The 17,410-nt window shown below is 36.0% G+C and overlaps 1 protein-coding gene across 2 annotated transcripts in view; it reads right to left on the bottom strand.

Annotated features, from left to right (window-relative positions):
* ADAMTS6 (ADAM metallopeptidase with thrombospondin type 1 motif, 6) overlaps window positions 1-17,410 on the bottom strand; it is a 134,316-nt gene that overhangs the window by 38,484 nt on the left and 78,422 nt on the right. For both annotated transcript variants that reach the window (XM_010005365.1, XM_010005364.1), the window contains exons 11-14: window positions 14,419-14,526; window positions 9,715-9,860; window positions 6,943-7,006; window positions 664-766 (exon numbers count right to left, since the gene is read on the bottom strand). In XM_010005365.1, the coding sequence (XP_010003667.1) occupies window positions 664-766; window positions 6,943-7,006; window positions 9,715-9,860; window positions 14,419-14,526 (421 nt within the window). The remainder of the gene's footprint in view (window positions 1-663; window positions 767-6,942; window positions 7,007-9,714; window positions 9,861-14,418; window positions 14,527-17,410) is intronic.

Below are 17,410 nucleotides of genomic sequence, written 5' to 3' on the forward strand. Positions count from 1 at the left end.
AGTGATTCTTTTTAGGTGTTTAATCTATAAAAACTAAGAATAAAACAATTCAAGTCAATAAAATTCAAGAACACAAGGGGGAATGTGGACTTTTTCACTCAGAGTTTAGAACAAGACAAAACAAAATAACGAAAGGACAACCGACAACCTTTGAATGACATAACAGCAACATAAACATGATTAAACTATCTCAAGAAGTAATTACAACCCTCTTCCCTGCTGCAAAATACCCTTTCATTGCACAGTGAAATGATTTATTATTCAATTCTTGAAGTCTTTAGAGACTCTTATAAATGCTTTTACTTCTTTCTCCTTTTCCTCATATCCTGATCTTCAGGAAGGAAAAATTATTCTGAGACATCTATACTGAACACATGCCTGTAGCATGAAAAGCACGTATGGAATCTCTAATTCTTGTGTAACTGAAGATGGAGAAGGGATTCATATTCCTACAGTGCTCACTCCCCTTCACAGTAAAACAAAACTCTACCAGAACAGAGATGGCTCTTCTGCAAAATTTTCAGCAATTGACAAAAGTGCAAGATTAGTAAACTTATCTCATTATATTTTAATCATAACATTCTATTTGGAAACATCACTCTCTATACAACATTTATATGATTTTGGAGACTACACATACATTTTCACAAAGCTAACCATTACCTCCAGTGTAGGGTTTCCAGTTATAATACTTTCCCCGGAAAGGCATATTGTCAAAATCTGCACATTGCTTTTCTCGAAAATCACGGGCCCCTGAAGGACATGGCTAAAATAATAAAGCCAAAAAAAGGTTAATTTCTTCCAAATATCAGCATAAAAGCAAATGCTTATATTGCAAACAAAATCATGCAAGAGTCTAGAAGGTGGTTCCCTGCATTATCTTGTGGCTCTGATTCTAAAATGTATTTTATTGCTTTACAGTTGAAATCAGTATTTTGCAATTTGAGGCTGGCATGAAGTAATTTAAACAAAGGTAAAAGTAAAACACCTTCTACACTGGATAACAGGGAAGAGTCTACCCTCAACAAGTTTGCTAACAAAACAAAACAGGGGGGAGTGGTTGATATGGCAGAGGGTTGTGCTGCAGTCCAGAGGGACCTTAACAGGCTAGAAAAATGGGGCCACAAGAATCTCATTATCTCTCACCAAGGAGAAATGCAAAGTCCTGCTCTTCGGCAAGAACAATCCCATGTCCCAATACATGATGAGGCTCAACCAGCTGGAATGGAGGTTTGCAAAAAAAGCTATGAGGGCCCTGGTGGACACAAAGTTGAACATCAGCCAGCAATGTGCTCTTGTGGCAAAGCTAATGGTACCCTGCAATACAAGTGTCAGCAGCCCAGGGAGGTGATCCTTCCCTACTGATGAGGTCACACCTTCAGTTCAGCTCTGGGCTCCTCAGTACAAGACAGACATGGTCATACTGGAGAGATTCCAGAAGGGCCCATGACCCCATAGGAACACTATGGGGAAAGGCTATGAGAGTTAGGACTTTTCAGGCTGGAGAAGAGAAGGCTAAGGGGGTAAATCTCATCAATAGGTACAAATTTTTACAGGGAGGGTATAAAAAGGATAAAGCCATGCTCTTCAGAGTGGTCCCCAGTGATAAAACAGGAGGCAATGGGCCAAAATGGAAACACAGGGTCCTCCTGAACATAACAAAACATTTTTCTATGGAGAGAGTGATCAAGCAGTTATACAGGTTGTCCAAAGAACTGGTGGAGCCTCCCTCTTTGGAGATATTCAAAAGTCATCAAAAGACGTGGTCCTGGACTACCTGTTTAAGGTATGAGCCAGAGGGGCTGTATGAGATCCAGACATCCAGAGGTCCCCTTGTAAGCAAATTGAAGTCTTTCTTTTACTATATTAAATACCAATTCAGCTTTTGTCACAATCCAAATGGCTAAAATCACTGTATCCTCTTCTATTCTTGAACACAGCTCTGACACAAAACCAGCTACACACAAGTATGCATAACCTGCAATCTCACTGCAGACAAGAACAGCAGACAAGACTGGGAACACTTCGGAGCAGCTAGAAGAACTGTGAGAGCAAAGGCCCTCATACAATGTTGCTGCTTTCCTGGTATTTTATCCAGTTTTGGAAGTTTTGCAGATTAAATCTGGCATTCCTATACTGCAAGTACTGTTAATTTCACCAACTAATATACCAATGATATCTAAGCTTTATATTACCTGGAGTCTTTGCTTCTAAAAATGCAAAGCCACCAATCCATAGGCACATTTGGTGACTTTTGTAATAAAACAAGTTTCCATATTAGTGGCCAAGTCCTTTCAGAGAATACAGACAAGTGCCAGTCGTCATCGCAAGTTCTTGCTCTTTACCCAAATTTTTAGTTTGAAGCCAGCTTTCAGGTGAATTTAGTAAAGTTTTCAGACAGTCCTTTAAAAGACTGCAATTACCAAATGATAGCCTTAAACCTGTAACATTCAGCAGTATCTGAGAGGAAGTAATACTAAGGGCTATGACCTCAATAAATGCATTCAAAATCATGCTTGACAAACCTGACTGCCTTCTATGACAAAGCAACCTGCCCAGTTGATGTAGGGCAAATGGTGGACATTGTCTAGATGGGTATCTCCAAGGCTTTCAATATGGTTCTCCATAGCCTGATCCCACAGAAACTGACATGTTATGGTCTAGAGAAGTGGTCTATGTGGTGGAGAACTAGCTGACAGTTCACATGCAGAGGGTTTTCCTTTTCAAACTGGAAACCTGTCACAAGTGGAGTCCCCCCAGGGATCAATAGTGAGCTGTTTAAGATCTTCCAGGAGACCCCAAATCATGAGGTAAGAATCTAACAAATGTGTAAGAACTTAAAAGTAGGTTTGAAGAAGGTCCTGATGATGAAATAATTTTAAAAACCATTGAATAAGAACATTAAAAATGCTAAGACTAAAGCAAAAATTGTCTAAGGAGTGTTAAAAAAAATCATTGAACCAACACTGACATAACACCAAGTATCTTATCTCAAAGAAATTTGCTTATCTTGTTAGAGTCAGGCAGACTTCAGTAATTGAACCAATTTTGTTTCCGATTAACAAAGACTATACTACTCCTCAGAGAAGATAGGAAACACAGCCAGAAGGGTGACAGTTGAAACTTGGGCACTGTTCCAAACATAGCTCCTTACATGAAAGCATATTAGAAAAAATAGGCTTGAAAATATTAAAATTATGCAAGCAAGAAACAGTCTCTGAATGTGAGCATAATGGAAGGAACCAATAACCATTTGCCTGCACTCTATTAAGAGAAATGGAGGCTTTTACCTCCTATGCATACTTCAAATCAGACAATGAGTTACTTTAACTGAATAATTATATGCCTTGATATTGTATTAGTATTTTGTGATTTATTTTAATTACAAATACTTCAGATGGAAAAATACATATATTTTTGTTAGAGATAGTGTGTTTGGTGGTAGAAAGTAAGTTTCTGATGAGTGTGTTCTTTCTACCATCCTTTTGTTTCCAGAACTCATTAGCTAATGTTCTTTTCTGCTGATCTCAATGTTTCCATTAGCAGATGCCTTTTGAATTAAGAAGTCATATATGGCTTTGGAAGTGTTTGATGAGAAAAAAGCTTAGTAGGAGTGTATGCACTGTTTCCAAAGAATTAAAATGGTCAAAAGAAAGGACAAGAGAACTAACTCATCTCTGAAAGAAAAATGAAGGCAAAATGAGAGGGGTTTTTTTGGTTTATGAAGAGTAGGAGCTTTAGGGAGTGCTACAATGAAAATTACAGATGGGCAATGGATGTTGACACTGCAAAATAAACTTCAACAGAAAAGATGTACAAACAAGACATTTTTCATAGAAGCAGTGACAGATTTGCATGCTCTTCAAGCTTACATTAATCAAACATACCATTCCATTAAAAATGTCAAGCACTAAGGACTATCATAAATCTTGAAACAAAATCTACTAGTCTCAGCAACTCTTAGTTATATAGAATACTAAATATTACTATAAAAGCAATATACTACAATTGTCAAAACGATTAAGGCAGTAAATTTAAACTTCTGTAAGAACCGGTATGTTTATGCACTGGAAAACCAAACCCAAAAACATGCTAAAAAAATATTCACAGTCAAACTGTAAGAATGGCATTTCTACATTGCCTGGCCTGAGTCTGCAATCATTCAAGATCTGGTTTTAAGACTTAGACAATTAAATGCAAAGTTTCTTTTCCAAAATCTTGTTTAAATTATTGATTGAAATAGGACTATTGGTAGAGCACCACCATTTGGAATAGAAGACTATAATTATAAAAGATTTTGATAAACTGGGGCAGTGGTTTGAAATAAAGCAATGGATGGAAATTACTACATTTGAGCAGGAACAATCAACCGTGCAAGCACAAGCTGAGGAATCACTTCCTAAATAGAAGCTCTTAAGGGTTTGGGGCCTTACAGATCAAAACAGGTAAACAGAAGACGACTGGCAGGGACTGGACTGACACAGGTTTAAAAGTAAGATAAATAATACAAATTAGTATTTTGCATAAGTATAGGTTTAATCAACATGAACTTTTTATAGCTTCTGGTTAAATTAAAAGGATCATGGAATACGCTTAGATTTTTATAAGGCACTTAATATTACACAACATCCTGACTGAAAAAATCTTAAACAAACCTGTACTACTTTAGTAAATTATCCATTAAATACATTAAGTATTGACTGACATTTCAACAGACAGATTTCAATAAGGAATCATAAATTAATTGGTGAATTCATAGATTAATTTCATATCAACTGTAAGAATAAGAAACACACTCAGTGTTACTCAACATTTTCATTTGTGAAATGAACTAAGAAAATATTTCTTGCTTATGAAGTCTTCCAAATACAAAAAGACCATTGGAGTGAAAATAAAGACAAAGGTATATTAGTTACAGAGTATCATCTGGCATGCTGGCTCCTTTCAAAATGAAAACTGGACAAAGAGCCAAGTGCTAAGATGCACATAAGTAGAAAAAAGTAAGACAACAAAAGTTTCAAAATGGGTATGACTAGAAAACTTTTCCTGTTCCTACATGCAGCTGAGCTTCAGTTTCTCTTACAACACTGGCCAAAGGCCTAACATACTTCTCGGCTGTGAGAGCAGAGCAGCTCTGATTAGCAGTAGGGAAGTTATTTTTAATTTGGAAATTTTTAAGACTGCCTAAAAATGTGAATAATAATCACAGAGAACACTACTGTGTTTCTTCCGGAGTTATATCAAAATACAAACAGGTGAAACAACATATTTGGCTATGGACTCTCCCACTGTTATGAATTTTCTTGATTTAAGAAGTTTAAGATTAAATTTATCTAAAATAATGTAAAAGCCTGTCCTGTTTGTATCTGTAATGCTGCTCCTTGGAAACTTACTGGTGAAATTCTTTATTGTTGTGTACTTTTTTCTGGGTCAATTTTTAACTTGCTGGAACTTGTAATTTAAGATCTTAATTTGATTTTATACATTTATACTCTGCCCAACCCCCTCAGAGGTAGTTCATTATTTGATGTGCTCAGCTCTAACACAAAACAAGGCCAAATGTCAGGTCCTGTGCTTTGGCCAAAACAACCTCTGGCAGTGCTACAGCCTTGGGGAGGAGTGGCTGGAGATCTGCCCAGCAGAGAAGGGCCTGGGAGTGCTGGTGGACAGCCAGCTGAACATGAGCCAGCAGTGTGCCCAGGTGGCCAACAAGGCCAACACCACCCTGGCCTGCATCAGGAACAGTGTGACCAGCAGGACCAGGGAGGTGATCCTGCCCCTCTGCTTCACCTTGGTGAGGCTGCACCTTGAGCACTGTGAGATTTGGGCACCAGAGTGTAGAAAGGATATTGAGGTGGTGGAGAGGGTGCAGAGAAGGGCAACTAAGCTAGTCTTGAGAACTAGCCCTATGAAGAGAGGCTGAGGGATCTGGGACTGTTCAGCCTGGAGAAGAGGAGGCTGAGAGGAGACCTCATTGCTCTCTACGGCCACCTGAGAGGAGGTTGTGGTGAGGCGAGTGTTGGCCTCTTCTCCCTGGTGACTAGCGATAGGACAATAGGAAATGGGGTCAAATGGCATCAGGGGAGGTTCGGATTAGATATAAGGAAAAATTTCTTCTCAAAAAGAGTGGTGAGGCCTTGGCACGTCTGCCCAGGGAGGTGGTGGAGGCACCATCCCTGGAGGTGTTAAAAAAATGGGTAGATGTGGTGTTTCAGGAGATGGCTTAGTGGTTAGGGGTTGTAGGGCTGCCTGTTGGACTTGATGATCTTGAAGGTCTTTTCCAACTTGATGATTCTGTGAAAACTGTACAATCACTCTTGTAATACAACAACAGTGGGTACCTGATAGCAAGACAGCAGGTTTTAAACACAACAAAAGAAATAAATTTTCACTGAATGTGTCAGAGGACTGTGTTACACATTAGCATGGAAAGTTATAAAGATATAAATAGGAGGGTTTCCAAAAGGATTAATGGAGGATACTTCCTTCCATTTGTGGCAGTTAATGGGGTAGAGATATGATGTAGAGCTAAAGAAAAATGTAGACACACAAATTCTGGAAACTAGTGCTGTATACGCACAGAAAAGTCATGCCTTGGCTTCCAAAAGTTAATAATTTTTCCCTAAACACCTGTTATTGGCCACTGCTGAAAGACAAGACACTGGGCTAGACAAACTTTTGCTCTGATGTGGAATGCTCATTGTTCAAGTTAGATGTTTAAGCTGAACTTACTCTAGTCTGTTGGGCATCCCATTGAGAGAGGTATCCTAACACTTAATAAAACACATAGGGTGCCTGCAATATAGAATGCCCTACAAGACTATCTACCAAAAAATGCAGAATTCACAGCTTCTCCGAACTGGGAAAAAATGTATCCATTGCTGCTGAAATGTAAACAAGATAAGCTGATTATACTTCTACATTGGAACAAAATTTACTTACATCAGTATTACAAGAGCGATACCGCTTCCTTTCTCCAAGACAGTATTTGCCTCCACCTGAAGGCCTGGAAAAACATGTTTTATGTGTTAGTATATGTATTAGTACAAATACAAGTTCAAGAGATATACTAAGGCATTATTAGTACAAATACAAGTCCAAAAATATATATATATATTATATAAATAAAAATAGAAGTACATGGAATTTTTAAGGTGAGCCTTTAAAGTTCTTAATAAGAAATGTAGTGTTGACTTGAATTAGAGCAGATACAAAACAATACTGGGTACTTGGAAATTGTCACTTATATAGTTTAGTCTGGTTTGTATAGATCCCAAGCAATAGAGTTTAATTGTACTTTGAACATAGTACATCAGCAGTGTTTTAATTACTTGCTTGCCTTGTAAAACTAGAATAAGGAATGTGTAAACAACCTACATGATAGGTTTGGGGTTTTTTTATCTTCTCATATTACACTTGAAAACGTAAAAAATTTAAGAAACACTGCCTGCTAAATACTGGAGCCAGCAAAGACTGTATTTGCTAGTTCAAGGATCTGATCCTGATTTGAATTAAGCAGTATTAAATATATATATATATTATATAAATAAAAATAGAAGTACATGGAATTTTTAAGGTGAGCCTTTAAAGTTCTTAATAAGAAATGTAGTGTTGACTTGAATTAGAGCAGATACAAAACAATACTGGGTACTTGGAAATTGTCACTTATATAGTTTAGTCTGGTTTGTATAGATCCCAAGCAATAGAGTTTAATTGTACTTTGAACATAGTACATCAGCAGTGTTTTAATTACTTGCTTGCCTTGTAAAACTAGAATAAGGAATGTGTAAACAACCTACATGATAGGTTTGGGGTTTTTTTATCTTCTCATATTACACTTGAAAACGTAAAAAATTTAAGAAACACTGCCTGCTAAATACTGGAGCCAGCAAAGACTGTATTTGCTAGTTCAAGGATCTGATCCTGATTTGAATTAAGCAGTATTAAATCTGAGGAAACTCTAGAGTAAGCAGGTTTCTATTAGTGTGAATAAGACATTGGCTCTTAAATGTCCAAACTGCTCAAGAGCCTTATCTATCTTCCACAGAGGTCAAATAATGAATTAACATTAAGTTAAATGGAAGATTAATGTGACATCAACTCTTTGGCTCATAACTTGAAAACCAAAAGGAAAAACACTTTCTGCCTGTTTTATAATGAAGAAATAAAATAATTTACAAGTAACTAAAAAGAAAATCAATATTATTTTTTCCATTAGACTTATTTAACCAGGCAATGCTTGAACCAAAAGGAATTTGTGTCCTAATGGAGACATATCCCCACCCCTGCAAATGCATTTGCTAGCTGCACTGTTAAACATTTAAAATTTAATCACCTTTCAACATGCCAATCCATATACATGGTGATAGAAGAGTTAAAAAACCTTAGGAAATGATGCTCCAAACAAATATTTCACTAGCATTTTTACATAATGCTGTTAAATAAAGAATTAATTTCTTGTTTTCTCAGTAACACAGTCTGACGTTATCAATTCAGATGGATAGTTTCTGCTTTTGGATCCATTCAGCAAGTAGTGCTATTTGCCAGATTTGATAATCATTGATAACGCTAGGAGGTGAACAGACCACCTTAAGCAACAGTAATGTGACATTACAGTATCTGTCTTGCTGAGCAGAGTGGAAAGCTGATGAACAGCCTGGTTTGCAAAATGTAGGTACAAGCAACAAGGACCTTAGTGTACAAATAGGAGAAGATAAGAAAGGATTGACAAGCACCACAGAATGGATTTTCATGAAAGAAGCACAAATGCTTAATGTTTTCAAGAAACAGGTCTTAATAAGGTCTTGTAAAGGTTTTTCAGACCATAATAAGGTCTTGAAAACTAATGATGGTGATGGAAATAGCAATCATAGGACATGACAAAACAGTAAGGAGTAATAAAGCTATCCTTCTGCAGGGATCTCTAGCTGTGACAAGGTAACCAGAACAGAGCAAGTGACAACAGAAAAAAGCAGTGATGCATTCAGCAAATAACAGCAAAGGAAGTAAGTAAGCATTCCTCATCTGAGAAGTGCTAGTGACAGAGAGAAAGGAGCACTTACCTGACCAACCTTCTCTGGAACAGTGCTCAGGGCATGGGAAAGCAGACAGATGACAGGACCAGTACAGATACACACAACAGATCAAGCTGTGGTGAAGAAGCTGGCCCCTCTTGAGAGAGAGCAGATGGACCAAAAGGGAGTAGTGGCAAGGAGAAAGTTGCTGAATTGTTTTAAGAGTCAGTGAGAAGTGTTGGATATGACAGCATATAAATGTATCATATGCAACTCAGTATTACTAATTATGGTTTATATGTAAGCAGTTGCATGCAAAAGCTTGGAAATACTGTGTTGTTTTTTAATAAGTAGCTGGGAGTAGTTATTTTACATCCTAGACAAGCATTAGAAGTAATATATCTTAAGAAAGAAATCTAAGGCATAATTTAAATATATTCTGCGTGAACAGCAAGTTGAAGAAAGAAAACCATTCTGGTTACTGCTAAATATAAATCCAGCTATCTCTACAGTAAGATACATTTAAAATGTTAAAAGTATGTCTAGCAAACTACTCCTTTTTAAGTGTTTCTGTCTGCTGTTTTGAAGACAAATGTTGGCAAACTAGCAAAACATTTTTGCAGATAACATGTGAAACCACAGTTTTGAATAATTTCCAAATGTGTCTTTTTGTTGGCTCTGGCTTACTTTAGCTACTTACGCTGGACTGTCACAGTGTCTTATAGACGAGGAGACTCCTCCCCCGCAGGTCCTGCTGCACTCTCCCCATATTGACCACGGACCCCAACCCCCATCTATGCTCTGGGGCCAAGTGCCAAAAGGTACGCACTCTCCCTGATAACACCACTGAAAGATTCCACAAAAAAACCACAAAATTAGCTTCCAGGCTGACAGAGTTATCGAGACAGAAAAATATAAGGGTCAGACAATGACCAATTATAGGCATTAGCATTCTCTGTATAGATAACAAGACTAATATTTTACTTTTTCTAGCCATGTTTAGACACCAGCGAGGGTGTGTGTGATTTGTTAATTGTCTTCACTAAGTCCAGAATTATAGGGCCCTAACACACACCAGAAGTTAAAGCAAGCTTAAAATAACGATTTTTTTTTTCTTCTTACATCTTCCTTGGTGTTTCACATTAAAGGAACTGCAAGTTGCTTACATTCTTTTAAATAGTAAGATTCATTTCTAAGATTAGTTTAGTAAAACACTCTCCACTCAGGATTCATGCAAGCACTTCATTACGCAAAATGAAAAATTCCCCTTGATAGTATTTTTAAGAAAGTAATCCCTTACATTGTACAAAAGAAACTCTGGATGAGGTTACCAATGGATGAAGAATTTGTTGCAGTACTTCATTTATACTAACCCTACAGACATAACAAAAGTAGTGTCAAAGCATCAGGCATGGTACAGAAAATCACTGTTTGATAGTGACTGGCCACGACTGCAGGGACAGACTGAATATACAACTTGAGAACTTCGTTCATGTTACACTTTGCAATATTTTCACTTACATCGGATATACAAAATGACAAGCAATTCGCACAAATGGCTAATGTTAAAATAAATTTATCATCTCCTTAGTCAGAAGTCTTTTATAAACAACTCAGAAACAATCCTGGGGCATACAGTTTTATCAACACCCTGACATCTGCTGCATCACTGAGAATCCAGAGTACCTCAGTCAGATAACCCTTTCCCTCACTTGAATTCCTGTAATAGACACAGTATTTCCATAGAGAAACCTAGACAACTTCTCTGTCCAAAATCAGCTACATGAATTTGAGGAAAAGCACTGAGACATGCACAGAAGACCTGGGCAGACAGATATATTCCTGTCCACCCACAATCACTACTGGAAGATGCAGTGTTGACTTTATACTTACAACTATAGCACAGCCAAATTTTCTCTTATCCTGAGTCATGGGGCTCACCGAAAGCTTCAGTACCAATAATGTGAGACATACATAAATAAGTAAATACAGTCGCTCACAATTACCTGAATTACTCTAGATTTTTATGAAAGCAACTAAAAGAGAATTTAACCTTCAGTCATTACTCAGAAAAAAAAATAATAACAGGAGTCCTATATGAACAAGGATTGGACAGAACAGTTAAAGAAAATAAATAAAAATCCTTATTTTTTCATTAGAAATTTTGTTTTGAATGAAAGGTACTTCTAGACTGCTAATCATGTCAGAGTGAGTGCGTAGCCCTCAAGAAGGTACTTTAAAATGACATAATAATACTAAAATGTGTAGCTTAAAATCAGCAAATGCACCAATATAAAACAGTTCTGGACATGAACACATGCTACCACTTAGTATTTCCTTTTTAAATTATTTCCTTGTTAGTTCCACACTAATAAGTGAAACCTGTAGCTTTATTTTTCTAGCAACATTCATTCTTATTTCTTCTCCCAAAACATTTTTATCCTCTGTGACCTCTTTTTTGTCTGTATGTGCTCTACTTCTTTAAAAACACAGCTGTTATAAACCAGCACATTTCTCTCTATAAGCCTCATTCTCTATCAGTTAGAGAACAAAAATCAAGCCTTACTCTGTCTACAGAAAAAAATAAAGCAGATTATTTTAAATCTCAAGTCCAGTGTTGCCTTTTCTACTAGGTCTGTCTGGGACAGAGTTTACCTCATAGCAGCCCATTTGGTGCTGCATTTTGTTTGCAAGCAGTGTGGATCATGCACCAATGTTTCAGATGTTGCTTGCATACCATCAAGGCTTTTTAGGTCACTCAAGAGAGTAGGCTAGGGGTGGGCAAAAGGTTGTGAAGGGACACAACAGGAATAGCTGACTCAAACTGACCAAAGGGACATCCCACACCCTATAAAATCACACTCTGGAGTAAAACTGGGGTTGGGGGTCTTTGAAAAGTAGTCACTGCTTAGAAACTGGCTGGGCAACCGTCAGCTGGTGAGAGGCAGCAAGTGATTGCCTTTGATCTTGTTTGCTTTTTCTTTCTTTTCCTTTAACATAATAAGCTGCCTATCTCAACCCATGAGTTTTTCTCTTTTTTGCTCTTTGTATTCTTTCCTGCATCCCTGTGGGGACAGTAAGCGAGTGACTGGGTGGGGGCCTAGATGCTGGATGGGGTCAAACCACCACACCTTTCCTTCAGGGGAAAAAAAAAGAAAGACACAAGTTTTCATGGAGTTATACTGAGGAAAGGAAGATTTATCCTTCTTGTAGTTCTAAATTTACAAATTGGAAGTTTATACCAATAAATAGCCATCCATAACAGCTTTTCTTTACTTCAGGCTATCACAAATGTCTGCATAACACATACTGTAGTCATACAGTGAACTCACATTTTTACCTATTATATCCACATAGCACAGTGTTATTCAATGCCTCTAATGGAGAATTATTATGGAGAATGAAGTATTTCTGTGAATTACATAGGAGGGATTAAAATCTTACGGTTTCATTCTCATTATAGTGATAAATTATGAGATAATGATCTTAACAACTGAAGACAACTATCTCCTTTCATCATTCTCTTAAAGTTGCCACACAAGTACAGGAACTGGCTTTTTACCCGAGTGGGTAATGACAGGACAAGGGGTAATGGTTTTCAACTGGAAGAGGGTAGATTTAGGTTAGATGTCAGGAATAAATTCTTTACCGTTTGTGTGGTGAGTCATTGGAACAGTGTGTGGTAAAGAGAACTACGTATTTGGAAAGAGCTGTGCTTTCTTGTTTTTTTTTTTGCTATCAGGGATTATTCATTTCCAGCAACCTTTAAAGCTGCAGTTTACAGACGCAATAATCTGTTATTTACAGGCATGAACTACTACTTTTGTAAAATAGTACAGATTCTCTCATTTTCCTCTAAAATCTAAAGATGGAACGAGATGTTGATGACTGGAAAAAGATGTTTTCTAGAGAGTAAACTCATAAAAGTCTATGGCAACTGGACTCAGCAACAGTGTCTTAAAGCATCTCAACTTGTTCATTATAGTCCATGGTTTAAAAATATAAATTGAGGTACATTGCTCCTTGTCATTGACAGGTGGTTCCAAAATAAACCTAGACTGTTGATTTAAGAGTAGAGCTTCTAACTTTTTCTATTACTCTAATAAAGGTTAACACTTCTTGTACAATGCAAACATCTCTCTATTTTCATTGGCTAACTCTAAGCATTCTGTTTTTTTCTAAATTACCCCTTCAATGAACTTACATGATTTAGCAATATTTCCAAACTCAGTGTGGAAAAGCCATCAGAATGATGCTAGATCATGGGCCCTGAATGAAGCCGTCAACAATCATTAATAAACTCTGACAGCTGCCCAAAAGCTTCCATTCATTTTGTTTAAACATTGTATTGCAAGACAAAATGCAGCGTAATCTTTACTAAAGCTAGCCCAGCTAGCATAGCAAAAGCCAGTATGAGAAAAGGTGTCAGTAGCTGTCATTAGGAAAAAATCCAGTCTGGAGCAGTAAATATGGAACAGATACCAAAAACTGTTTCACATAATAAACTCTCTTCACTTTGTACAAACCTGCATAAAATATATTATCCTGAAAAGAGCCATATGGAATTAACTTTTTTTTCACAGTACGTGTCCTGTCAATAAATAATTAAAATATTTTTATCTCCTCTTTAAAATCTCCATAGAATTTGCCTCATAACTGAGAAACACTCTCTTGGTGTTCTTAATCTAAGACTAAATTCCAGAGATTTGTATGGAACTACTGATATATGGACCTAATTTTAAAATAAAAAGTCACAAGTTCAGACTGATACAGTAGCACTAGATTTGATCTACTGCAACACTAACCTCTGTCTCTCTATTAGGTAGAAGAGTTTATCAGACTGCACAGCATAGTCCTTTGAAGCTAAACAGTATAACTCAATACAAAAAGAATAATTCAAAATCAAAACAGAAACGTCACTGGGATAAGTGGGCATTTAGAATACCCTTTTATTAAGGCAAAAATTTTCTATATGCTTGTATGATTCAGCTTATATCTGAAGGAATAAAGATTTCTTTATTTCTAAAAAAATAACAAAGGTAACACATTTTCAAAGTCCACACTAGACCTAGAGCTGAAACAGTCCTTTATGGAAGAGTGCTTTAAAATTTAATAAGGATTCAGCTAAAGAGTTTTTACAAAAATTACAAGAAGAGTTTGTAATAGGCTTGGATTTATTATTTTTATCCAGGCTACAGAATTTTATAGTATTAATAAATCACATATGTAAAATAATTGTGAAATTATTTTGTAGGACAATTCCATTAGGATGCAAATGTATTCTGAAATAATAACTCTCTGAAATTTTATAGCTGCTCATAAGTACTTAAATTTTCTAGTTCTTTCTTCCCATAGTCTTTCAACAATAAATTGTTTATTCAAACATGAAATTGTTTGTACTCACCCCCTTTTCAATGCTCCCTGTTTGGCAAAGAGTACCTTCAGCTGCTGGAATGCTGTTGGTAACACAGCGGTTACTTTTGCTGAGGCACCAGAGCTCTCTACACACTTCCTAGGAAAGAAGGCAGAAGCAAGTTGATCAGAATAAAAGCCTAAATTGCAACCAGGCCCCATACACACAGGGATATGCAAATTTGAACAGAGACTACTAAGAACTGATCTGGAGAGATAAATATATAGACAGCTGTGAAATACTCTGGAGCAATTTCAGAGTCCTAAGAATATTCTGCCAAAAAATTTGGGAAGCATCAAATTGTAGACTACAAGAATGTGCTTTTCACACCTGCCGAGCAAATGATATTTCATAGTTGCTTTTTTCTTGATTAGTGTTAATATTGGGCATATTATATTTGAGTGTTGCTGCAAAAATTGTCTTCAGATAAGCTGTAGTATTAGCGTCATTATCTGACTCAAAATTACATGGTAAAAGGATATTATTAATTTTGAAATATGAAACCGCAGCTATGTTTTTTGTCTCCTTTACTTAGAACTAAACTTTCTCAGCTCAGACTATGTGCACTCTGCTCCTGTAACACTTGCTAAAACAGTGCATCTGTATTAAGTACTAATTGAGCCATGTACTAAAATATTTTCTTTGGGCTTTTTAGTAGTGTGGCTGATATTTCATATACGATTTAGCGTATACTACTACTTCCCTACATTGTCAGTGTTAAACTAACACAGGTTTTCAAATAATCTTTTTTCCTATCACATTTTCTGATTCAGTTTTGCAAATTTACTAATTTAAGCCAGTTTCGTTGGTATTGGAGATTCATTGTTAAAACTATCTAAGGCTTGAAATTCATAATGTGGGCATGATCCAAAGTTGGTTGAACACTGGAAATCATAGTTGCTTCAGTTGCTCTTGGATTCAGCTGTCTGTGCAGAAAAGAATCAGAATTTCTTCGTTTTTTGCAGTAAATGACTTACGTGATAATCTTTATTGTATTACTTTGAAATCTGTGCACGTTTGCAACCTGCTTACAGATATTTTCTATTTTTAAGTATGTTTTAAAATTTGAAAGACACTCATATACTAAAAACACTTTTATCATAATAATTAATACTTAATTTTATTTAACTGCTGCTTGAAATCATATCCTACAGATAATCCTTTTATAGATCCTATGGCTGAACCTTGGCACAAAGAGAAAAAAAGTAAAGTGTGAGTAAATGAAAATTATCAGGCACCTCCACCCCCACAAAGTTTATTGTTTCTCTGAGGAAAATAATATCTAGCAGCTAAGCTCTTTTCTACACACATCAACAGGAAAAAACTAAAACATTATCCTAAGATTCATGTTTCTTACATTGAACTACATATACAAATGGATTTATTTATACTATATTTATTTATATTATATATATATATTTATTCACTAGCAGCTGCAGTAGCAGTTTAAGAGTACAAGATTTTATTAAATAATGCTAAATTATTTTCTAAGTTTAAAATCAACTGGTGCCATTCTTGAAAGATTATTAATATAGTTTATTTAGCTTCATTACTGGTAGAAGCAAGGTATGTTTTTTTAAAATTCCACTGCATGTTAGAATAGTCTAAAATTATGAGGAATTAGTACTAATTATTTCTGCAGTTTTCATCTAATTTTTGACAATTAGGTCTAAGCTATCTTGTTCTATTTTTGGTGGGTGATGAAAACTCAAGCAAATTGTTGAGCTTGTTTTTTGTCACTTGTAAAATGATACCTGCAGCCAATGTAGAACTATCTTACTTTTCTGATTAGCTTTTTTTTTTGTTGAAGAAATGCAAACAGTTTAAATATTTATGGACTTATATGTCTGAATAAAATACTTCCTGTATTGCCACTCAGCTGATAGAATTTCCAGATTAAGATACACACAAATATATGGTTTAGAATATCAAATAGAACAGGGAGAGAACAGAAGAAACATCACAAACATTCTTGAAAAATCTAATTACAAATTTCATATCCATTAAGGTGCTAACAATCAACACTAAATCAAATTCACATCTAAATGAAGCTTGAATCCAAACTTCAATACAGTACAGATTTCAAAGTGAAAACCTAAAACTCATTACTTTCAGACACAGTATGAAGTGTTCTTCTGATAATCCTGCCTGACTATATTTAATTTACTTTCTCATTTTTCTCTGAAAAATTAGTGTAATTTACTTTCTTATGTTTCATGTGTGATTTACATTGTCAATTCATCATTGCAAATGTCAGACTGTGACAATTCTACTTGTGACTGCTTATTTTGCATCTAATTAAATTCAAATGTTTAAATCAATAGCCATGCTGACTTTGTGAAACTTGGTTCATTGTTCTCAAAAGCAAAAAATTCAGCTGCATTTAGAAGGAAAGATTTAATCCATTCCAATAAAGACAGAAGCAAAAAATCAGATCTGGATAACAGTCTGGAATTTCAAAACATGTGTACTTCAAGGCAATTTTAATCCAGAATTCTGGTTTGTGTTCCAAAGCTTGCATGCCGAATTTAATTTCTGATATGCCTACACAAGTATCCCATCTATATTTTAACACACATGGGCAAGTAATAATTAAAACATGTATTTCATTGCCAGGCTAGCAGATGCACAAGTAAGAGTATTTAACAATTTCCATCCAATAGGATTCTTTTTGTGTACTCAGGCTTCTTTGTGGCACTAGACTCCGACAAATTCACTGAACACCACTCGGACATTTTAATTCCAAACAATCAGCTGAACCAGATTTGAATTTATGGATACAGCACTCCAGAAGTATTTCAGTCATTAATCCATTTGCAGGATGACTCTATGCATGTCAGCTCAACTCCCTGTTCCACAAAGCGAGAAAAGTATTTTCCTTCTTCCTAAATGCTTTTGGAGATAGAATGAAAAGCACTACATTAAAAGTAGATATTATTACTGACACAGCCAGGTAGCCCTTATTCAGACCTTAATTTCAGCA

This window comes from Chaetura pelagica, unplaced genomic scaffold (genome assembly GCF_000747805.2).
Source record: "Chaetura pelagica isolate M959 unplaced genomic scaffold, ChaPel_1.0 scaffold37, whole genome shotgun sequence".
Lineage (NCBI taxonomy): Eukaryota > Metazoa > Chordata > Aves > Apodiformes > Apodidae > Chaetura > Chaetura pelagica.